This window comes from Gymnoscopelus braueri, assembly GCF_963280865.1.
Source record: "Gymnoscopelus braueri genome assembly, chromosome: 1".
Lineage (NCBI taxonomy): Eukaryota > Metazoa > Chordata > Actinopteri > Myctophiformes > Myctophidae > Gymnoscopelus > Gymnoscopelus braueri.
The window spans coordinates 48127314-48153340 of record NC_137603.1 but is presented as its reverse complement, the minus strand read 5'-3'; the positions used below and the strand labels follow the sequence as shown (position 1 = coordinate 48153340).

The window sequence follows — 26027 nt, the reverse complement described above, 5'->3', positions numbered from 1 at the left end:
AAAAAAGCTAAAAACTAAAATGAGGCAGGCAAAATTGGCACATAGACAGCATCTAGAGGATGCGTTTAAAGCCAATAATCACAAAAAGGCGTGGGATACTATGAAATCCATGACAGGAATGTCATCCCCAACCAAACCTATTGTGACAGACAATGAACTTGGCTTTGCCAATGACCTAAATACTTTCTATGCCAGATTCGAATCATTAGGTGATTCCTCTAAGTGCACTGAAATACTTAAGGCTGTAACACCTGCCCCCTCAGACAGAATTATCATCACTGAAGAGGATGTCAGGAGAGTTTTTCGGTGTACTAACACAAGGAAAGCAAATGGGCCGGATGGGTGCAGTGCTTTTCTCCTCAAAAACTTTGCATCTGAGTTGGCTCCTGTGTGGCAACCAATATTTCAAACCTCTGTAGATACACACATAATTCCTCTGTGTTGGAAAACCTCGCACATAAAACCACTACCCAAAATCCGATGTCCAAAAGAACATAAGGATTATAGACCCATAGCTCTCACTTCAGTGACCATGAAATCACTGGAAAGAATACTGTTGCAACATCTTGTAAGTATAACTAAAGACAAATTTGACCCCTGTCAGTTTGCTTATAAGAAAGGTTGCGGTACAGAGGACGCGGTTGTCACATCTTCAGCCTTCAATACAATACAGTCTGATATTCTGGTGACAAAGATGGTACAGTTGGAACTGAATCCATACTTAATTCACTGGTATGCTTCCTTCCTTACGAACAGAGTACAGAGGGTGAAAGTGAACAAAACCCTCTCCTCAGCATTAACTACTAATGTTGGTGCTCCCCAGGGTTGTGTAAGCTCAGCTGTACTTTTCACCCTTTATACTGACAGCTGTCGTACTGAGGAATGTCTGTCTGAATGTCGCACTGACAAACCAGACCAATACATTCTAAAGTACTCTGATGATACAGTTTTGATTTCTCTTTTGGATAGTTCCAGTGATCCTGGACTGCACCAACACAGAGTAAATAAGGTGGTGGAGTGGAGTGATAACAACGCTCTTATCATTAACACAAAATTTGTTCAAAGATTGTTGGACAACCACTTCAGAGGCTCTATACATCTACGTATAATGACAGTATGATAAGGTTGGCAAGGAATATCACTTCAAACACTAGCCATGCTTTGTATGGAGAATATAGGTTGCTGCCTTCAGGAAGGAGATACAGTGTTCCTACATACAATAAGGTCAAACTGAAGAGGTCCTTTGTCCATCAGACGACATTGAGGCTTAACACATCCACCGCCAGAGGTTAATCTCATAATAATGTACTCACCTGCCAAGGTGTTTTTGTTGTTTTTTTGTTTTTTTCATGTCGCCATAGATCTTGTTAAAATCCTTAAGATTGAGCCGTGAACGGTCTGTTTACGTCCGCGAGATCTCCCTGTATCTCCCAGTGAAGACCGCATGTCAAACGGACTTCCATGACTGTAGTTAGAGCGGATTACGTTAAACAGTGAAATGCGAGGAGAAAAAACTACAGGAAGAGAATTGAGTTTCAGTTTCGTCTGTAGAATGGGAGCGGGCGTGATCGTCGAAACCGGATCCCAAATAATTCTATTTCCTGTCATCAAACCGGAAACGGAAGTGGATCAAAAAAATTCCGAAAGTGCACCCGGACCGCGCATGCGCGAAAAGACCGCAGCCCGTAGGACTACGGGCTCGGCGCTTAACCGTTGGATTTAACGGCCCGTAGAACTACGGGCCCGGCGGTAAAGGTGTTAATCAGGAGTTGTAGGCTTGGGGTAGGCTGAGAGGTGGACATTGCTCTTGTCTTTGTATGTCTTTATGTATGTATTTTGTTTTGTTTGGTTTTCTTGTGTCATGTCAAATGTGTGTACTGTTTATTGTTTATTGTTGCATACATGGCTGCTGGGTCGCAAGACAAATTTCAGTGTGAACTGACAATAAAGTATTATCGTATCGTATATCGTATTAAATAGCAGCAATAACAGAAGTAACAGCACTACTACTAGTATAGTTACCTTGTCCAGAGTTGTATGGGTAGAAGGCGGCGATGATGAGGTTGGTGAACACCCCCACAGGGTTATTATCCTCAATATCCTGGAGAACAGTACAATACTGCCGTACCTCCCCCCACACACACACACACACACACACACACACACACACACACACACACACACACACACACACACACACGTTAGTAACTGCAATATTTACAGCCCACATTTGAGTACGGTTACATGAAACGTACACTTTTATACATTCAACAATATCATACAGAATGAAAATTGTGTGTGTAGGGGGATTGTGGGAAAGGTTGTTTTAAGGGACGAGGTTGTTAACCTCATTCCCAACCCCCAATATGGGGGACTAGCGATTGTCCTTAGTCTGACCCCTGCCCTTTGAGCTGTCTGGCATGGTTGCTGCCAGTAGAGCTCTCTGGGTCACTGGGATAACACAAGCTCCTCCACCGGCGGCAAGGTGACAATCATGGGAGGAGACCCAATTTAGTTATTGCCAATTCCCAACTGTCCCCAAGTGTCCTGCAGTCCCTGTTGCTGCTATAAACTGCTATGTGCATCAAGGTTATTATAGTTAACTAAAATTAGCAAAATAACAAAAAACTAATTGAAACTGTATCCTTTCTAAGACTATTAAAACAAACAAAAAAATATATCCTTACTTTTAGTCTTACATAAGACTAGTACTGTACCAGTTTCAACTGTGAATACATCTTTTAAAATGTTATGTTTTTATTACACAATACCTTTTATGACCTTTCTGAATCTCACCCCTGACAAATACCCCATATTACAATACAGAACTAACACTACATCTAATAAAAAACTAAACTATAAACTAAGCCTTTTCCAAAACTAAAAACTAAACTTAACTAGCAAAGCCACTTTAAAAACAAACTACATCTAAACTGAAAACATGGAAGTCAAAACTAAATTCACAGCTTCTGCAGTGCAGCAAAAAGAACATGATCACTTGATCCATCACCAGCTTCCCACCTGCAAACACTGTAGCCAATTGTGTTTGTTGGAGCGGCCAGCCAAGCTGGAGGCACAGCTGCTGCTGGGTATTGAACCCAGCTACCTGCGTGGTGTGACAGTGTTTTACCACTACCACACCCAGACGCTCCATAAAGTTTAGAGTGTGTGTGTGTAGACAGACAGACAGACAGACAGACAGACAGACAGACAGACAGACAGACAGACAGACCAGATACAGATACAGATACAGTATATATATATTTTTTTTTTTGTTTTTGTTTTTTTAATTGTTTTTTTTGCATTTTATCATGTAAATAAACTTTATTTATATAGCACAAACACAAAAAAGCAAAAAAGCACAAAAAAACAAACGTGTTTGCTTACAGTACCAAGGAAATCTAGACAAATAAACAACAAAGTGACTTACCAGTTGGGGATACAAACCTGAAGAGCCAGGCTCACTGGTAAGGTAATGCAGCTGCCTTCATGCTACAGTCGTCCATCCTTCCTAGAAACACGTCCACGCGCACCAGGACCGGTTAGGAGTAGGGCTCAACTAACCCAGCTCAACTGGGGGGACCTCTGTGACCAGTCAGAAGGGACTCCTCACTCCTGTGCTTGCTGCAATCAATTCATCTCAACCAGAGTTTATTATTATTTACAAAGTAATAAAAAACAAAAATAAATGATAGAGTAGATACCTTGTTGTTTGATTGTCGCCTTCAGCTGAGAGCTCAAGTATCCAGTGGCGATGCACTGCTGTCTTCTTCTCTCCTCTCCTCCTCTCGCTTTCGGTCCTCTCCTCCTATCTCATCTCACCTCCTCTCCTCTCTCCTCTAGTCTCCTCTCATCTCTCCTTCTCTCCTCCTCTCCTCTCATCTAGTCTACTCTCATCTCTCCTCCTCTCATCTCTCCTCCTCTCGTCCTCTCCTCCTTTCGTCCTCTCATCTCTCGTCCTCTCCTCCTCTCATCTCTCATCCTCTCCTCTAGTCTCCTGATCTCCTCTAGTATACTCTCATCTAGTCTCCTCTCATCTCTCCTCCTCTCGTCCTCTCCTCCTCTCCTCTCCTCATCTCATCTAGTCTCGTCCTCTCCTCTCCTCTAGTCTCCTCTCATCTCCTCTAGTCTCGTCCTCTCCTCTCCTCTAGTCTCCTCTCCTCCAGTCTCCTCTCATCTCCTCTCCTCTCCTCTCCTCTCCTCTCCTCTCCTCTCCTCTCCTCTCCTCTCGTCTCGTCCTCTCCTCTCCTCTCGTCTCGTCCTCTCCTCTCCTCTCTCCGGAGGGGTGCAGTGTCACTCCTGACATCACCACACTCTTGCTAGACCTTATATGGAGCGTGCATATCTCCTTGTACGGCGTGTTCTGTCCGTGACATCAGCTGTGGCGATGTCGGTCTCCACAGTGTCCATGACGTTAGTATCGGGTGACCTAGATCGGGTCCTTGTATGGCGATCTCTGACGGACCCATATATGGGTACCTTACTTACCTTGTATATGGTCTTTGTTCCATTGTTAGGTCCAAGCCTCTCCAACAACCACTTACCTGGGGCTCAGCATAGCGGCTCCCCGCTGTCCACACTGTCCCCACGCTCCCCGCTCAAAGCTGACTCAAAGAAGGCGTCCCAGTCCACGTTCACCACCACCTCCTCGCTCAAGGCCGAATCGAGGAAGTCCAAGTCGTCCTCTATGGGGCTGGTGCTGCTCAGCGGCTCGCCGCTGTACAGACTCAGGTCCCCGCTCAAGGCCGGATCGAGGAAGTCCGAGTCCAAACCCCAGTCGAAGTTGACTGTCTGGTCGTCTTCTATGGGGCTGGTACTGCTCAGCGGCTCCCCGCTGTCGAGACTCCTCAAGGCCGAACCAAGGAGCAGACTCAGCTCCCCGCTCAAGCCCGAACCAAGGAGCTGGTGGTGAACGAACGGACTCTGTGGGAGCCAACCCAAGGCACAGCTAGGAGGGGAAGGAGGCGCACAGGAGACAGCGGAGGTAGCAACACTGCAGAGCTCTGGACCCTGATGCTGCTGGATAGGAGGGAGTGGGGGGTCCGGACTGAGCTCCTTGCTCAAGATCCAGTCGAGGAGGCCGTCCAACTCTTTCCGTTCTTCAGCATCAAGCCGCAGGGAGCTGGATCGACGGGAGACTTTGGCCACGCTAGCTGTAGAGTCTGGACGCTTCTTCCTCTTCAGCCTGCCGCTCTCCTTGGCTGGCTGGTTCTGTTCCACGCTGGTGGCTTCATCAAGGCCCCTGATCAGCTGCTGCGGCACGGGCAGGGGTGGGCTCTGCAGGGATGGGCTCTGCAGGGGAGGGCTCTGCAGGGGAGGGCTCTGCAGGGGAGGGCTCTGCAGGGGAGGGCCCCACTCGGGTGGTCTCTGCAGTGTCGGGTCATCCTGGACGGACATCATCCACTTGTTGAAAGCCCTGAGAAGGATGCGCTCGGCATACTGCGGGTCGACCGTCCAGAAGCCTCCCTTACCTGTGTTGTCTTCCGGTCGAGAGACACTGATGAACCCCTTAACGCTGGTCAGGTTGTGCCGGACGCTGTTCTTCCAGGATACAGGATTGGCGTGGTGGCGGAAGTAGGAGAAGTTGTCCACGAACCACTGGTAAACGCAGGAGACCGGGATGTTGCTCTTCCCACTGGCTTGCATGGCCATGCAGATCATCATGGGGAACGTGTAAGGCGGTTTCTTGCCAGGGGCGCCGTGGGTCACGATGCCAGGGAGGCTCTGCTGCGTCCGGATGCAGGCCGCCGGCGTGGTCCTGGTGGGTGCGGGGTCCGCGGCCAGAGGGGACACCTCAGGAGAACTCACCGGCTGGCGGCAGCTGAAGACAGGAGGTGGCTGGCGGTGGTGTCTGGGGCCTGGCTGGGAGAAGTCATAGGGCAGTGGCCTGACCAGCCACTGCAGACTGGTCAGGCCGTCGTCCACGTTGAAGGAGGAGAAGGAGGCGTTGTCCATGTCCTTGGCCCGGGTGGCGGTCGTCACCACCTCGGACCACCTGTCTGCACGGCACAGCATGGCTCTACTCTGAAAGCTCTCTTCTCTCTCACACGTCCTTATTCCTTCTGTGTATGTGTATGTGTATGTGTATGTGTGTGTGTGTGTGTGTGTGTGTGTGTGTTTACCAATTGGTGTCCTCTCCTTGTCCTCTGCACTGTGGAGAGAGAGAGAGAGGGAGAGAGAGGGAGAGACACAAAATTAACACATAGCTCACATAAAATGAGTGTGTGTGTGTGTGTGTGTGTGTGTGTGCGTGCGTGCGTGCGTGCGTGCGTGCGTGCGTGCGTGCGTGCGTGCGTGCGTGCGTGCGTGCGTGCTTCAGTGGTGGATAAGTCCTGTATTCAAAGTACAATAAAAAAGTAATACAATACAAAAGCATTGGCATCAACATATACTTACAGTACCAAAGTAAAAAGTACTTTGGTAGTAATTATGAATGGCCTGTTTCAGAAGAAAATCACTCAAAATGTGTCAAACCTTTTCGAAAATAGCCAAAGTATAAAATATGGCTTAAGCAGTTAATTCTTGTATTAATAATCTAAATCTGCTAAGCTAAAGCTGTCAAATAATTGCAGTGGAGTAAACAATACAACAACATTTTCCTCTGAGATGTAGTGGAGTAGCAGTTTAAAGCAGTGGTTCTCAAACCTTTTCATGACAAGGGCCGCTGGTTGCACTTGAGGAGGCACAAGAATACTTTATACCCCGGGCCCACAGTACAGTGGTACCTATTGCCAAAAAATAACACATCTACAAGCTTGGCAAGCGACCTCGTGATTCATTTGACCGATTTAGAAGCGGGATTCCATCATCCATTCAAATGAACACAACAAAGTGATGGCCAAGTTAAATGAGCCACAATGAGATTGTTGTAGATAGCCTTTTAACTAATTTCACCATATACAATCAAAAATAGCCCAGTATAGCTAATCAATAAATGAAATGACATTTCCCCTTATATATCATTTATTTAACCAGTACAAATACATTGAGACAAAGTCTCTTTAGCAAGTATGTACTGCCAAAAGGCCCATGCTTCAAACGGACAGACAGAAGTCCATAAAACACACTTACATACTGACTACCAAAAATGCACCCATAAAAAATAAATTAAAAACAAGTTTTTTTTTTATTTTTTTAAGACAATACTGAAAGACAAACTATAGTACAGAATTAACCGAATTAACCGAATTAATGTAACAAAAACACCAAAAAAAGTAATAAACCCGGTATAAAACCGCAAACTGTACCCTACGTGAAGCTAAAGATGACCAACAAAATAGAGCAGGGGTCTTCAACGGGGGGTCCGGGACCCCTAGGGGGTCCTCAGAGTAACTACAGGGGGTCCGCCAAACCTTTGTGTGATGGGGAACATTACCCGAAAAAGTAGCCGATCTACAAGCTCACAACGCCTTGCGCTGGGGGCGTTGTGAGCTTGTAGATCGGCTATTTTCGTTGAGTTGGTGTAGTGGGGAAAAGAGCAGACCAAGTACAGAGCCAACGGTCAAGTTGACTAAACGTCACCGTATCAGTTCAAAGCTAGCTTAACGTTCCATTTGACCAAGCGACAGGATGAAAACACTAACGTTGACAGGATGAAAACACTAACGTTGACAGGATGAAAACACTAACGTTGACAGGATGAAAACACTAACGTTGACAGGATGAAAACACTAACGTTGACAGGATGAAAACACTAACGTTGACAGGATGAAAACACTATAACGTTCCATTTGACCAAGCGACAGGATGAAAAACTACCTATCTATCACCAAAAACTCACCCAATATCACCATAACAGTTCTATTTCACAAACGACAGGATGACTTGAGTTTTTTACAACGACAATGCTGTCCTTTTTCAAATGTAAACACTAGTCATCATGAGGCTAAAAAACTAAACGGGCCGTTTAAATGATGCACAATGTTACGGCAGTTAGCTTCTGAACATGAAAATTAACCCATGAAAATTAACCCACTTCACGGCACAACCAAACATTTTGCAATCGGTCAAAAAAAAAAAAAAAAAAAAAACGTTTTTTTTTTTTTTTTTTTTAAGACAATACTGAAAGACAAACTATAGTACAGAATTAACCGAATTAATGTAACAAAAACACCCAAAAAAGTAATAAACCCGGTATAAAACCGCAAACTGTACCCTACGTGAAGCTAAAGATGGACCAACAAAATAGAGCAGGGGTCTTCAACGGGGGGTCCGGGACCCCTAGGGGGTCCTCAGAGTAACTACAGGGGGTCCGCCAAACCTTTGTGTGATGGGGAACATTACCCGAAAAAATAGCCGATCTACAAGCTCACAACGCCTTGCGCTGGGGGCATTGTGAGCTTGTAGATCGGCTATTTTCGTTGAGTTGGTGTAGTGGGGAAAAGAGCAGACCAAGTACAGAGCCAACGGTCAAGTTGACTAAACGTCACCGTATCAGTTCGAAGCTAGCTTAACGTTCCATTTGACCAAGCGACAGGATGAAAAACTACCTATCTATCACCAAAAACTCACCCAATATCACCATAACAGTTCTATTTCACAAACGATAGGATGACTTGAGTGATTTACAACGACAATGCTGTCCTTTTTTCAAATGTAAACACTAGTCATCATCTATGAGGCTAAAAAACAAAACGGGCCGTTTAAATGATCCACAATGTTACGGCAGTTAGCTTCTGAACATGAAAATTAACCCACTTCACGGCACAACCAAACATTCGATAAACATAAAACATGTCATGTTCCACAATTCCGTTAAGGTGGCATTTTGATCAACTTACCTCAGTTAAAAACTTGACGACGAACTTGACGATAGGCTTCCAAAAACTGAAGAAAAAGCGACAAAACAAATCCGTTAAGATTTAAGTTGTGTTGTTTTCCTCGGAGCTGATGTAATGCGACTGATCAAAGCAGTGTCTGAACAGCAGTAACGTCCGCTCTGGACTGGGCCTCAATGCACCTGCTACTCAAGTCCTTCCTGCAACGCCATTGGCCCGCGCTTGACACACATACCAAACGACCAACTAGCACGTTTCTTCCGTCGTACTCCACGGTACGGGGTTGATATAATTCATTATTATAACTATATAAACACGTTCCTCCACGGAGTTTTAATTTGTAATTTGTTTAGTTAAGTATTTTTTAATAATGATAATAATAACAATAATAATAACAATAATAATAATAATAATAATAATAATAATAATATTAATAATATTAATTATTATTAATATTATTATTATTATTATTATTATTATTATTATTATTATTATTATCATTATTATTATTCTAAGACTTACTTTTATTTCAGTAATTATTCGTTTTAGCGTTATTCTTTTTTTGTTTGTTGTTATTAGGGTCGGGATGAGACTCAAAAAGCTCAGAATAAATATAAATAATATAAGGACTTTTTCTCACTTTTTCCCCCGTTTTAGTTAGTTTACTTTGCAAACACACAGACTTCTGTTAGTTTTTTTTTTTACTAGTTGTGTGCGCATTCGATGTGTGCATGCGTGCGTGTGCGTGTGTGTATTGTGTTCGTGTTTGAACTCTTCCTACGGCATGCAGTAGGTGTCGCTGCAGGCAGTGAACTGCCTGTTATCGACCACCAGTTGCACAACAACAACAAACTGCAGTTTGTCTGCAGAACTGAGGAAAACGCGAGTAATGACTCTGCTCTAATAATGACTGTTTTTGCCAGGAGGTTTTATTTTTGTTGTTGTTCCGAATGAAGGTAGGTAGCTAATGTTGTTGATAGATGCTGTTAAACTTATAGATAAAACCTTCATTTCTCTTTTCATTCAGTCACATACATGTCTTCTCAGTAAACTGAGTGAAGCTGTTTGTTTACTTTATGTGTAAGATTTTGTCAACTCAAATCAATGGTGTAGCCCCATTTGGAACCTCTCCCTCCACTATGTAACTATACAGCGGAGGGAGAGGTTCCGATTGGAGCTAATCAATGGTGATGACATACCAATGTGTTAGATAGATGAATCAAGGTGATAGCAGTCCTGTTAATGTTGTTAAATATCATGTACTTTCTGTTTCATTCTAGATTTACACGTCTTTATTCAACCTATTGTTGGATTTAACCTTTTATAATCAACAGGTGGTTTGGGGGCAGTTTGGTTTGGTGCAGATTGGAAGGGCAAGGGGCAATTTAAAGGGGATCATGGATCATTAAATAAACCATCTTGATTACCCAGACAGGTCAACCAACCACACACTAAAGTTGAAAACCAATATAATATTAAACCTATGTATTGACTCATAAAACTGTCACTGTACTTGTATATACTCAATCTTCTTACCCTCCCAATCGGCACCACTCTACCCTAAACCCCCTTAATTCAATATTAGAAACATTTGTCAAATTAACTCGGTTTTTACAAATCTTTCACCATTTTCAGTTTGTTGTTCGGTTGTCATTGATTCCATGTGATGCAGTCACACTGTAATTTCTCTCCACAAGGATTATGTTCATTATTATAAGTAACGTGCAACAATTGTACATTTCTGACCATTTATTCCATCCCCTCCTACTGTGATATAGGCTGGTCTAGCAAAGGGAGACATGGCTGAAATGATTGCCTGCCCTATGGATGTTGCCTTTGAACTTCTGGAGGATGGCACCAGTGTACCACTATCCTCAGTGGAGAGTGAGAACTTTGCGTCTGTGGAGACCACGCATCTCAACAAGGTCTTAGAGCGCCTAAACAGTGCTTTCTGTGATGTGATTCTCTGTTATTCTCAATAACACAAGGGGCTTTTCTCCTCCTAATGTGGTTGACTTCATTGCAAAGCAGTCATAAGACTGACACACCACGGCTCTGCCGTAGTTGTGCTGTGCACAGCACAGTAACAAAGTTACAGCAGATACATAGAACATACATTGAATTAATTCAGTGCTCCCTGCTTCTCTCTAGGCTCTAGTCTAGTTAGTATGCCTATGGACAAATTAGCACATTATGCAGTTTATACACACCTCATACTAAGGACCTCAATGGAAACAAGCTGTAAGCTTTTGTGCGTTATCCATTTGATTATGGTGGATCAGATGTATGATCAATAAAGATATCAATCAATCAATCAAACAAACTCCAATAACTCTCAGAATGTACAAAGGGAAGCAAATAGACCTGTACAGGTCCATTTGGATCCATTTGTACACTCACCTGCAAGGGTCCATTTGGCTCCCCCTCAAGGAACCCTGAGGGTCCCTGGGCTCCATGTTGAGCCCTATTGTAATGCAAGGAATTATCAACCGTAACTGGGTTTATTTGTGTGAATGAAAACACCTGTTAAATGTCACCTTCAAATGAACCGCTAATCCTTGAGGTTCACATTGTTTTGCCACTCACATATATGTACAATTGGATCATTTCCCTCAGATATATTTTTGTTTATTGGGTTCTCTTTGTCTACTTTAGAACTATTTATGAAGAAATACAGAACATTCTAAAGGGTTCACAAACTTTGAAACACCACAGTAGGTGTTCTAAAGGAAAAGGTCAACACATATTTATTGTTTTAGGCGTTAACAGTGGGAGTGAGGAGGCATGACTCCCAAAGCTATACCACGTCCCCAACCTATCAGAAACTATGGTCATCTCCACACTAAACAGGCTCCCGACACCAACAAACTATCTACAGAGATTAATGCTACACCAGCTGAGCCTTGTTCACTTTGTGTGTGTACATGTGTTCAGCGAAGATATTTAGTGTAGCCCTTTAGAATATGGTCAACCAAGTATAGACCCATGAGAATACAGTATATATATATATATATATTTTGACTGATAATTGCTCTAACAATTATCAGTCAATATCAGTCGCTAGAACCAGTGATGTGTTTTCAGTGAATCAAACCAGTGTCTATTGAGAAAGAGCTGTTGCCAACATAATACAAGAAAAATAAATGTGAATAAAATACAATATGGAACTAAAATCAATGTATGGTTTTTATTCTCAAAGCAGCACAGTAAGCAGCATTACAGGCAGATAAATGCAAACATGACATCCTGCACAAATTATTGAGTCATTTCAAAATTGAGATTACAACAGCAAAGTTAGCAAATAATGTTTACAGCAGTCTACAGTCTACAGCATGAGATGATGCGGCTTGCACTTGGAAATGTCTATAATTGAATCATAGTTCAAACCTTCAGTTTGACACATAACACATCAGCTACAATCATCTGACTCATAATAACCCCATTTAGAGTTGCATTGAAGCAGCAGTATGTAACTTTCCTCTTCTACCCTGGATCTGAACCCAGTTTCCTGCGCAAGTGCTGAAATTTCTACCATTGATCTAATAGAGCCGGTCTACTTGCTCTGGGAATAAATTGAATCTTGACCGTCAGGTAAAAAATGGTGTCAGATCCTGTGTCTAGGTGAGACATGACCTTTGACAAAATCTCAATGTCTCAATAGAAGAACAGGGAGAGAAAAACACAACCACCGCAATTGTATAAGTTATATTGTATTAACATACTCTAGCGGGATGAAACAAAGATACAGATAAGGGTAGAGAACAAGTACAGAAAAGTAGTAACACTAGTAACAATACAATATATAAAAGACAGTATAAAGATGACTTCCGACCAGGACTTCTACTCCTGGGCTGGTCAAGTGTGCATAATGTATAGACCACCAGTAGGTAGAAACAGGCGAAGGTAACCAACAAAAACAGCATATAAATAGACTTGAAATAGACTTAGTTATCTCCACGATAAAGGAAGTCTCCCTGTCCCTCCATCTTTCAGTAAACAAAAACAAAAAAAATCAGATGGTTTGTCAGCTTTTGTTTTGTTTCTTTCATTACTTCTATTTTCATTTATTTAATCTGTATTCTGTTTGAGTTCTCTCTCCTGATTGGAGGAAATTAGTATCCTGACCTGAAAATATATTTTCTGTTTACTAAAGAGCTGGAGACAGGGAGACCCCTATTACTTAACAAACAATAGTCTATACTTATAGACCCAATAGAATGTTTCACAATTTTTATTTTATTTCAAAATGAGCTATAACAGCCTGTATACAAGCTCACAATGTGTTGCATCACCACACATTATGAGCTCGTACATTTTTCGTATGCCCAAGTATAAGGCTTTAGTGGTTTAAGAAAATGCTCCTGACCTTTCATATACATGTGTAGTTCCTGATCATATAAATGTGTAGTGTGACAGATTATGTCTGTGCTGATCAGATAAAAGTATCATAAAAGTATCAGATGGTATTATTATCAGAGGTTAAAGGTTTACTTCAGCCAGCTCCATCTTCCTCTCCCAGGTGCGGAAGCTCCACTGCAGCTTGTTGTGTTTGTCCTTGAGCTGGATGTACTGCAGGACCCCAGGAACGCTGTACTCTGCCATCTGACTGCACAGCTTCTGGTTCAGCCTCTCTGCTGTTGAATGCTCCTGACGATGAGGGAGTCAAGGTTCAATTTTGAGGTGGTCTTCATCAGTACTTTTACTTTACTTGATTATTTTAGTTTTAAATACTCTATACTTGTATTCCACTACATCTCAGAGGAAGAACTTTTACTTTGACCGCTTTAGTTACTAGTTACTTTGCCAATTATTTAGGTATGCGGTCAAGTGCAAGCCTGGCTCAGGGAGAGTCCCTAGGCACTTTGGATCTTTAACATCATGTCCTGTGTTTTCTAAATCTAAATCTAACTTTTTTTTCAAAAATAGCAGATGTAACAGCAATGTGATACATTGTGAGCTTGTACATCTATGTTTGAAAAGCTGAAGTATGAAATAAGGCTTAAGTGGTTAATGATCAATAATTATAGTCCAATAACATATGTATGATTCTGAAATGGCCATTCTGCATAATGAGTACTTTTGCTACTTAAAGTATATTTTGATACTTTTGATGCTTGATACTTTGCCTTATAAGATTTTGACAACAAAGTATTTTACACTGTGGTACTGCTACTTTTACTTACTACTAAGGATATAGGATACTTTAGTAGAGATTTGGGGTTGTGTAGTTATCTTGTCATGATGTAACTCCAAAGGTGGGAAAGATTATAAAACAATGTTGCTCCATTGATTAGAAATGATGATTAAAAGAATGCTCCTCATCAACTCACATGGTGAAACAACTCTCACTAGTCACTATTTTAGCACGTAAATGAACGCAAACAAAGCAGATTCTAACAATATATAACATCCTCATGATGTTATTGGCAGACTCCGTAGTAGTATTAAACAATAACATAGTTTGAAAAAACTAAAACATAGCAAAAACATCACATTGTGAGCTTGTAGATCTGCTATTTTCGCTATAGAAATTTGGTGAGGAGGGGAAAAAGGAGAGGGCCCAGGATAGGACATTGTATGGAGGGTATAAGTGGTTAGTGTGTGTGTGTGTGTGAGAGAGACAGACCTCTTGGACCTGGGTGGTCTCTGCCTCAATCTTCAACAGCAGATCATTCCTGTTGGCGATGTCGTTACTCAGCTGCTGAGATTCACGCGTTTCGCTCTGCAGCTTCTTTTGCTTTTTCTCACACACACACACACACACACACACACACACACACACACACACACACACACACACCCCCCCCCCCCCCCCCCCCCCCCATACATATAAATAAATGAACCAGAGACAACAACACACTAGTGCAGTCAGCTAAATGGCCATGATTTGAACACTGCGGTTAGAGCAACTTTCAGGTTGTGTGAAAACTGGAACCTTATTTCATAAATGAAACCTGCTGTTGTAAACAACATGTCCAGGTAGGTATGGAAGCCTTGCAGTTAGATCCCATCTTGTTCTCACGGTGAATCTTATCCAACCATGATGATTACACTGACACCAAAGGCAGCAGCAGCACAAATATCCACGTTAACTGTGAATGAAAATATGAGAAATGCTCATGTATGTCATTCAATAAAAACAACAGTCACACACTAAAGTGGAGAGTCCTAGGGTTCCCAAAAAGTATGATTTTTTAAGTGTATATAAAAAGGATGCAGTATAAAATAATGCATTCTTTACAGACTTAATATTTTTGCAATATGGTAGTCTCTCCCTTCTCATCTGTTTAGGATCAAACACGCACATTGATGAACAATAACTTAACTGAAACAACTCTGATGAAGTTGCTATGTAAATACATTTTTCTTAATAAATAAACGTATTTTAAAAGGATATATACCAGTCATAAATAAGTTCATAGCACATGCAAATTATTGACTGACTCTTTAACATTACTTTGTGATTATCAAATGATTATTACTGTTTTTACACCAAGTCTCTTGGCCGAAAATAGCTGATCTACAAGCTTACAACTTGTTGCTGTTGTTGGCCGGGTCAACTAAGTAAATAGGATTGAATTGCTTAATATCCTGAATAAAGTATTACCTCCACCTTCACATCCCTCCTTTGACAGTGATATTTCTGGTTATTTCTATACCAATACAAAGCACAGTACAGTACTTGAGTAAATCTACTTTGCTACCTTCCTATACTGCTCATGGTCATGGAACACATGAACAACAGAAGCAGCAGATAAAGATGGACTATGTGGGCTTATGCCAGGTAACTACAAGGTTCTACCAAAGTTCAGGGTCAGTATTTCAGCATTTAACCAGAACTCATATCAAGTACAGTGCACTAAGACAGATGTATGGTTTTACAGTATGTCAGGACAGACAGGACATTAGATGAAAACATATTTGAGAAGCATATGTATCAATGGCCTGCACAGCAGAGATGAATGACAAGCTTTATATGCAGTACATAGTAGAGCTCATATCAATGATGATACAGTAGGTCTAGTTGAGCAGATGCAGAGTAGATCATCATTACTGACATATGCACGAGAAGAAAAAAAAAACACCTCAAGTGATATTGAAATCATTCACTGTACTATCAATAGTGTAGTCTAACAATAGTGTGTATACTTGTATACACCCTATTGTGTATATAAACAAGTTTAATGTGAAATATTTGGAGTTTAAAGCATGTCATATGGGACACTTTTATTTGATTATAACCATGTTGTTTAAAAGAAGTAAAGATGTTTTGCCCCATTTGTTGCAATTATGCTTTTTGCTCAAAATAAAGAATATCCATCCCTACTATAATGTAGCCTGGTAAACCCTCCCTCCGGAAATCTCATTTCCGGAGGGAGGGTTTACCAGGCTAACTATAATGGAGTACTGGTACTATTGACAATTTGACATGACTAATAATAAGAGTTCTAGGATTACTTTTTGACCACTTCTACTTTTGATTGCTTGTTATGCACACAACCCACATACTGTACTATAGTGTACATACACAACATGCCTGCTGGGTCTAAAATACATATTAGCCAGTAATTAATGTTTAACCAGTGTGTAGAAACAAAAGGATAGAGCTTGTTTAGGATTAGGTGAGTGTGTGTGTGTGTGTGTAAGGTGGCTTGAGCCTCCCGTGGCTCAAATCACCTTCAGGCGGCACGCCTCCGTCGGTGAAACAGAGTGCACCTTCTTCAATCTGACTGGTTCTCCAAACGTACTGTGACATTTACGTTTTGACAAAAAAGAAAAACACACAAAAGTGATGTTACATCAATGTACGTACTGTCATTAACCATTGAATTCGTTTCCCCCCATTACAAGCAGGAATTGTGTGAAGAGAGAAGGTTAATGGAAATTCTTAAACAACACTTGGTCGTTTTGTAGCTGCAGTTGAAGCAAGTTCAACTTGGATTGTAACTTTAGAATTTGTAGCAACTACAAAAGTTGGGCGTCTAGGTGGTTAATTCCCAACATCCATCTTTACTCAAATGGTACAGACCACATAACAAAATGCATGTTAATCCCATATCCTGACAGACCTGTCAATGATCTTCATAACCTGTACATAGCAGACAGGCCTGTCAATAATCTTCACATCCTGTACATAGCAGACATACCTGTTAATCATCTTCAGTTACTCCTCCTAATCCTACAGTTACTCGTTTACAAAACTAGGCTTTCTAAGTAGCTAATAAGAAGACTCACTTTTTATCACCCGTTTTCCCTGAATAAGTCATCTTTTCCCCAGACAAACATAGACAGATATTTTTAACGTAACAATAATTAGTCTGTTTACATCTTTCCATGACAAACCTTTCTAAATGTGCCATAGAAGTTTCAAAGGTATCAGATCTACAAGCTGACAACGTTGTGAGCTTGTATATCTGCTATTTTCACACGTTTTCTTCTTTTCCCCAGTACTGTACATGCTAGGTTGATAGCATGTACAATTAAAACTGTTTTGTTGCAAGACGTTTACGACTAGTTGCTTTGGCCTTTAGATAGCGATTGACATCAAGTTTATTCCTTTAGAGCAGCCAATTATTTGAATCTGTTTCTCTCCCAATTTAATAGTCATGCCATTTAATCCTCCCCACACATTTATGTGTCACTGTTACTGTATCCTACTGGTTCAGCTGGTGAATGGTAAATGGTGCATTTATATAGCAGCTTCATCCAAAGTGCTTTACAATGTACAATGTGTATTACATTCACCCAGTCACAATAATGCAGCTTGTAAAAATAACGCAGCGCTCATCCACTGTGAGATGTCAGACCTTGTACAGACTGCAGCCAATAATAAATACAACATCCAGTGGAATTTTCTAAAATGAACCTGCAGCTGCAGTTGCGACAGGTTCTTGAACGGTACGTCAAATGGCGAAAATAGCCGATCTACAAGCTCACTATGTGTTGGATAACCTACAGGACAGATACTTTACCTCCATTTGATCAACTACCGACTCTGTTTTAACCTGAGGTTATCTGTCAAAACAGTAATTATATTACTTATTATCTCGATTACTAAGTAGCTCTGCATTACTTATTATATAGCAAAAGTAATATAGTAATATTGTATAACAAGTAACTTATTACACTTCCAGAGTAACTTGCCCAACAATGATGCTTACACCCTGCAATGTTGGAGTAGATATCTACCGCACTGAAGTCTGCCGCAATGGTTTTGGTCTCGACCCCACATTTGCTCTCTGAAGGGGGAAAAAAACATGAGGAAAGAGGAGATAAATGGAGGAAATAGTTAATTCATTTCACCCTGGTTTTGTCTCAAGAGCTGCGACTATTCTGTCAATGACAACATGCCCTCATGAGAATCTCTCATGATGGCTTCAATGTGACATTTTCCAGCCCTCTAAAGCCTAAAGTAGGGATTACCACTTAGTTTAGTTTAATTACAGGTTAACTACTGTAAGTAAGAATAAAATATACATATATATAGTTTAGATTGGATGAAGGTTGTGAATCACTCAGGGTCCCAAATTAAAGTCCACCAGGATTATATTTACCCACAAACGCGAGTGGCGTCTTGCGCAGTATGTAGTGTAGTTGCCTCAGTCATCAAACTATGCAAGCACAAGCTAAAATATTGTATTATGTGAAATTGAAATTCCACAGCCGTTGGCAGTCTCAGCTTGTCAACTTGCTTCCTCAAGTGTCATAACATTGCAGTGTGACCAGTGGTGGACGTTGGACAAATTATTCAACCCAAGTACTTCATTCAAAGAATATTCCTAGTCAAATATTACTAAACTACAAGGGAAAGTTGGTCAGTCAAATTTGTGCTTGAGTTTAAGTACTGAAGTACTTGCTTTTAAAAATACTTCATACGGTCAGTAAGTAGGCCTATTCAAAAGTAAAAAATACAAAGAATTCCACAGAAAAGGAATCTCAAGAAGGGGACGTGTACCGAATTGCCTGATTGAGTCATCATAATAGGAAATGTGCCCATATAATCGCATGCGTCTGCTCACTCATACATAAGACACAAATCAATACATCAGTTAACTTGAGTTTAACCATTTCAGTTAAATAATGCCTGGGCTTCATATAATTTGTTGCATGTAGTATCGTGAAACAAATTAAATCAAACCCTTAACACTCATTATTTAATTACAAGCTTTTTCTCCCACACCACACATATTATTTAATAATTGAGGTTCAGACGTAGACATATTTTTTTAAACTATGAATGATTACTGTAGGCATTTAACACTACCACCGCCAGGCCCGTAGCCTACGGGCCGATAAATCCAACCGTAAAGCGCCGATCCCGTAGCCTACAGGCTGTGGTGCTTTTTCCTTTTTTTTCGAAAAAAAAAACTTTTCAATTTTCTATACGGCACATTTCATTGTAACACCACCGGAAACGGAATTATTCGGGATCACGTTTTGCCGATCCCGTCGGCCTCCATTCTAAAGCGCACACTGAAACGCCATTTTCTTCGATTGTAGTTTTTCTCCTCGCTGATCACTGTTTAACATAAACCGTTCTAACTACAACATGGCGGCTCTGTTTGACACGTGGTTTTCACTGGTAGACGCAGGGAGATCTCCGCGATGTATACAAACAGTGCACAGCTCAATCTTAAGGATTTTAACGAGGTCTATGGCGACGTGAAAAAAACAAAAAACAATAAAACGTTGGCACTGGTGAGTACATTATGAGATTAACCTCTGGCGGTCAAAGTGTTAACATTCACATTCATATTTTTACAACATTACAATATCAGTTATCTTATTATCAGATGCCAATTTGTCTCCTGGAAACAAATATGTGTATAAATTATTGCAGAGGTGTTAAGACGTCATCAAGTAAAAGTAGTCCCTCTTGTACTGTAACTTCAGACTCCTGACTCCAGACTTTTTCACAAATAACTCCCTCTGTTCATGTGTGAGTGACTCTAGCCTAGGAAAAAAACGGTGTTATATTTTGCTGCATACACCCATTTGCTGGATTAATTACTGATAAGTACCATGGACAGCAATGAGATAAGTACCATGGACAGTAATGACAGAGAGGAGAGGATAAGGATAAGGATAATTCCTTTTAACAGGACGTTCATGAAAGTCCTTGCGGGCTTGTTTCCAATGAGGGCCTGTGAGCAATTAGGGGTTAAGAGTCTTGCTCAAGGACAAATTTCATTTCATCGACACATATGCTGGCGTGGCCTGGAATCATACCTGGGGCAACCAGGGCCTCTGGCTCCCTAGGCGGGCTCACTAACCACTCAGCTATGGCCGCCCCAAAAAAATTAAGAGTCTTGCTCAGCGACAAGAGAGAGAGCGAGATACAAAGAAAATGTTTTGAACGCAGTGAAAACCAGCCAGATATTTGAAATGTTACCTTTTGATTGACTGGTGATAAAAACATAATGGAAGCAGGGTAGTAATAACAGATTAAAGATACATTTTAATAACAAATATGTTCTGGGTCGAGTAGTTGTAGCTGCCTAGCGTGTGTGGGGGGGGTCCACCAATCACTCAAGCCCAGGGAATAAATAATAATGTACCTGTCCATCTGCTGTGTGTATGAATGGCCAGAGTATAAAATAGGGTTAAAGTGGTGATACTGATTTTGCTATATTAACACAATTTCCTGGGGAACCCCTGGAACCTATTCAAGGACACCTGGGGCACCACTTTGAGAACCACTGCTCTGAAGTCAGGTAATGAACACCAACATCAACCATTAACACAGACTGGTGTTTCTCCACAAGCAGGTGCTGCATCTGGTTAGTGAATAGAAAATAGATTTGCAGGTCGGGATACCAATTTCATGCAGTCAGGGGATATATTTCATACATGTGAACTTGTGAAATTGTAGGTGATAAAACAAATGAATGGTTTCTCTCTCCTGACTGGATCAAACTGGTGTAAGAGCTGAAAAAGAATGTTCTGCTTACTAAAGAGCTGGAGAGAAAATGGTCCTCACAATGTCTATTTCTCAAATTTGACAATACTTGTGGGGACATTTGGTCCAAGTACACACACACACACACACACACACACACACACACACACACACACACACACACACACACACACACACACACACACACACACACACACACACACACACACACACAGACACACAAACACACAAACACACAAACACACGTTTCTCTCAGCATGTTCATAGCCCTCTTGTTGACAGAAAGTACTGTTATTGTAGAACAACCTTGATGGCTTGGACTTCAGAAATGCTGTAAAAATGAACAAAAGGTTGTTTCTACCTTAATTTATTTGTCCTAAGTCATGATCACCTCCTTCTGCTGGGCTATTTCCTCCTGAGCATTACACAAAGCCTCCTATGGAGTAAAGGACTGAACAGTGAAATGGGATTTGTGGAAAACAGGACATTTTCAGTTGTTATAATTCATATTTACTACAAGGTTTATCTTAGTGGACGACACATAAACACACTAAAACATACAGAAACTGCATCTGTCACAGTCAAACTCTTCATTCCCTCACCCAACTACTAAACTATATACTTTACCTTGTTCTGGGCCACTGTGGTAGACATACTAGCTATCTATTCCTGGATGGCTTTCATGATGTCATCCACTGCCTGGATCTGTTGATCTCATAACCAGCTTGCTCTCTTCGCATTTCCTCCAACTCCAGGGCCACCCTATATGCATGGATGTGCCCACACATGGACAGAAGACAGGATGAGATGATAGAAGACGGGTAAGACGTGGCACTGTGGCCTGTCCACTCTTAAAAGCAGGTTGCTTGCCCCAAAGATAGAAATTAGGGTCATATCGCATATACTGTAGATTTTGATATGGAAAATATGGTATTTGTAATTGTTTACCCCAAAATATAGGTCTGCTTTACTCCAATGTTTATCATTCTTCAACATACAGCAAACTATGTACAGAAATGGCATTATGCTTTAGACCAGTGGTTTCCAAACCTTTTGTGCCCATGGCAGACCAAAGTGCAAGTCAAAATCTCAAGACCCACCTGTATTAAAATCTGTGCAACACCTCTATGACATGTGTTATTATCACTGCAAATCTATATTTGTATTTACTAATACCAAATAAATAAATAAAAACTGTTTTCTATGAGTGCTTAGTGCTTATTTTTGCTGCTAAATGCAAACTACCTAGAAACAGTCAGTCCTATAACACCTTTTAACTTAACTTTATGACATGGCAGGCAACATGAAGACACCAGAAATATGCATACCTGTTGTTTCTCCTTGAGCTTCTTATTGAAAGCATCAGCTTTGGCCTTGGCCGCGTTGAGTTTCTGCTGAGAAGCTTTGAGCTCCTTCTCTCTCTCAGTCTCTGCGTTCTTCATCTTGTTCTCCAGCACCTTGTACTTCTCCTCCGCTTGCTTCTGCACGTCCTTGGTGCTGCACAGAGTCTCCTCGCTCACCTCTGGACGGATGCTAACACACCCAACACAAACGCACTGTTTACATTAAAATGCGTGTACGTTTAGCCCATCCTTTTAAAACCACATTAACCCTGCCATTCCTGTTTAGGGCAAAGTTCTAAATAACTTCTAAAAGCGAATTTCCAAAATAGTGAATCTACAAGTTCAAAACATATCCCGAAGTAACTTTGTTGTGAGCTTGTAGTTCGGCTAGGTACATACGGTAGGGCTTAAGACATGTCGTTAGATGTGACTGCATGGGTACTGGAAGAAAGTAGTACTGAAAACATTTGAGAGTGTGTGTGTGTGTGTGTGTGTGTGTGTGTGTGTGTGTGTGTGTGTGTGTGTGTGTGTGTGTGTGTGTGTGTGTGTGTGTGTGTGTGTGTGTGTGTGTGTGTGTGTGTGTGTGTGTGTGTGTGTGTGTGTGTCCTCACCATAGACAGTAGTAAAAAGGTCCTCACCCATGGCCTTGTGCAGTCTCTCCATCTCCTCCTGCTGTTGGAAGGAGCTCAGCTGCATCCAAAATGTAAAAGAAAATAGGGTAAAACAGAGTCACAAAAGTGTTTGCCCTTAAACGTTTTTACACATTTGTGGTTGACGGAGTAATTTAGTATTCTAAATAAGTAAGTAAGTACTTACTTATACTAAATAATATAAGGGTATACAACAAGGATCTGGGAAAAGAACTGTAGTAAACACAGACTAATATATGTGAGCAGAAGGACAACCAAGTCTGAGAATTTAACTGTGGGTGAATGTTTTTGAACCACCATACTTAGTTGACCGTATTCTTATGGACTACACTAAATATCTTTACCAAAAATTGCCGATCTACAAGCTCACAACGCATCGCATTGGGTTGTGAGCTTGTATATCTGTTATTTTCTGCTAAATGTTAACTCCAGAATAGGAATGGTTCAAGTGGTTAATTCATTTAATAAAACACTACCTCTGGTGGCTTCATATTTAAGACTTCCTTCCTTGAAATAATCAAAGCAAAATATGACCAACTACAGAGTATATAAATGTTGTATCAATGTTTGACACATGCAGAAATGCAATCAGGCAAAAGGAATCCCAATTTGAAACCAATGTGTGCAGTTATTAACACTCTATAGCCATATAACAAGGTTAGACAATTCATGAAGACCTAAGAGTACATTTACTGTAGCACCTTCTTCTACTCCACACAGCCAATATGTCTATATTGTCCGCCTAGGTAGGACCTCCGGAGGCAGGCTAGGCAGGCTCACTAACATCAACTATAGCCGCTGGTATAGAACCTGTACCTCTGCTGTGTCTTCCATCACTAATCCATCTTCTGCTGACTGCTCTTCACCGTGGACTAGAAGAATGTCTCCACACGCTTCCACTTGGTCAGTAAAGCCTTACTGATGTCAGCTACAGCACAGATACCATCTTATAGTCATCTGAATTTGAAATATGGAAAACATGAGATGTGTGACACTGCAGAGACACCTTACCTTATTTTGTCCATCACATCTCCAAATGAATAGAAAGATTAGGAATTAGAAATGCATGTTGATTAAGACAACATAGAACAACATGTTGAATGTTTCCTGTAACTCCTAATTAACCACATGAACCCCATAGCGTCCTTATTCTTGTAATTGGCAAACAAACGGTTGACATTCAGCGAAAATAGCCAATCTGCAAGCTCATAACACCTCGCATTGCAACGTGTTGTGAGCTTGTAGATCGGCTATTTTCTGCTAAGAGATTTGGTGCAGAAGGGGAAAAAGGATCAACGAAGTATTTTTTTGATTTGATTTATTTGAAAAGCCAAAACCACATGGTCACCGCAGTTCGAGGATAACACAAGAAAGTCCTGAGACTTATTTCCGTTGAGGTCCTCTTACAATTAACAAGAGATGTCCTGCCTACTGTTAGACCCTTATGGATGTTAGTATCCTCTTCATCATTTTAAAGGTGTTTCCTTCCATTCAGAAATTCCACTCAAATTGAAACCAGATCAGTTATTTGGTTCAAATAAGTCAGACACCAGATTGATTGATCAGAAGGTTCACATTTCAACATCATGCAATTAGACAATTAGGTACCAACATGTAAGTGGAAACGTAGCTACCACATTAACAAAGTAGACTGTTATTCAAAATGTGCTGATTATAATCTTTACAACATCCCTCTCTGTAGAATGTATTTCAAGTTTTATAATCACATTTTCAAAAGTAACTTATCAGCAATAAGGTCTGCATAATGATACTGCTCACAATTATCTTTATTTTTGATGGGTGTTTATTTTTTCCTCTCAAAACTTTTTCCTCCCTAACTAAGGATCTGCAGACAAAGAGTGATTGTTCATAGAATATGATAGTCAAATTGTTTTCTTGTCATTCAGAAGCAGACAGACAGACAGACAGACATCTCATACAGGCATACAAACAAAGCAGTTAGCAAACAAAACACAATACAACACAACACAAGAAGGCAACAACAACAATGATATAGCATGTCTGAGGTTGAAAGCATCACACAGATTGTACAGCTACTCATATTAATACCTCTCCTGTCCAAGTCCTTCAGGGATTTGGATGACAAGTCTACTTTGGACTTATTGAGCGTGGCCTCTGTACCATGCTCTGTAAACAACATTACATTAGGATTAAATTAACAAGTATATATAGAACACAACATAACTACACATCATAAAACAAACTACACTACACTACTACACTACAACACAACACAGCCTAGACTAGAGCATCATAACAAAGACTGCTTTGTTATGATGCTCTATAGGTGTTGTGACTGTCACAACACATTTTAAAAAAATGTTCAAGAATAACGAAAATAGCCAATCTCTATCTCTGGTCCATAGCATTGGACCAGAGCAAGCCGATCTCGGCAATCAAAACTTGTCATGTCACAACGTGATGTTACTTATGAGCTTATATGACTCATAACATGACAATGGTGGATTAAAAGATAATAAATAAAGACTTGAGACAGACAAAGAGGATAAGCTTACCATACAGCAATTTGTGTTGTCAGTCTGATAGACACAGATCAAAAGAGCAGCGCTCATTTCCAAAAGTGCCCAGCCAGCACCACCAAGCAACAAAACAACCATTGGTTGACAAATGAGAAGAACAGCGTGGAGTGGACATACTTTAGCCCTGAAACATGACAGTCGAGCGTCATGTGAACCATGGCTAAACATACTTTAGCTGCTAGGCTACAGGAATAGTTATAATATATCTACATAGATATATGTAGATCTACTGGCTACAGCCAGGACACTACATTTATACTAAGAGACTAGACTTACCAGAGACTATACAACTGCATCGGGTTCTGTTCTTCGTAGGCTCTAAGATCCAATCCTACTTATTTGATCCGGGTTGGAAATGTGCTGTCTCTACGCTACGCTAAAACCAATGGAACCACAAGGTCTCTGAGCTGGAGGTCTCCATGTCCATCGAGCGGCTCACCAGGACTACATCCTGGCATCTGTTGTCTGTCCAACCTCTCTTTATCTTTGTCCAGTCTCAAAATTCTTCTACAGACGGGAGCCCGGAGCAAGAGCTCCACGTGGATACGTTCCCATAGGGTTTTAGGCTACTTACTACTCGCTAACTCTATGCTATAGACCGCCGAAGTCTGACGTCATTTACACATCCTTTGTTTGTCTACCTGGTTCGCAGTTTTCCACCCCCGTTCTGAATCCCATAGACGTATTTAATATCGCGTCAAATAAGAACTGTGTTCCAAAAATAAACAAATGACCCCGGCGTGTTGACTCTTATGGATATGAAGCATCAACTGACG

At 41.1% G+C, this 26027-nt stretch overlaps 1 protein-coding gene and 1 long non-coding RNA gene across 3 annotated transcripts in view; both read right to left on the bottom strand.

Moving 5' to 3' along the window:
• The window catches only part of LOC308092147 (cilia- and flagella-associated protein 263-like), an 89606-nt gene extending 75091 nt beyond the window's left edge, over positions 1–14515 (bottom strand). Inside the window, exons 1-2 of the mRNA XM_080438000.1 lie at positions 14404–14515; positions 13269–13424 (exon numbers count right to left, since the gene is read on the bottom strand). Coding sequence (XP_080294126.1) covers positions 13269–13379 — 111 coding nt within the window. The 5' untranslated portion in view covers positions 13380–13424; positions 14404–14515. The remainder of the gene's footprint in view (positions 1–13268; positions 13425–14403) is intronic.
• A 3407-nt stretch (positions 14516–17922) lies between these two features.
• On the bottom strand, positions 17923–25812 carry LOC308092178. 2 transcript variants are annotated; one of them, XR_013933777.1, is made up of 6 exons: positions 25528–25812; positions 22652–22730; positions 22026–22230; positions 21325–21459; positions 21059–21133; positions 17923–18016 (listed from the first exon to the last, which is right to left on the bottom strand). It is a non-coding gene; the product is annotated as an uncharacterized lncRNA (long non-coding RNA). The 2 variants fall into 2 exon arrangements; XR_013933778.1 differs by lacking the exon at positions 25528–25812 and adding an exon at positions 23507–23619.
• Between the last annotated feature and the right edge of the window lie 215 nt (positions 25813–26027).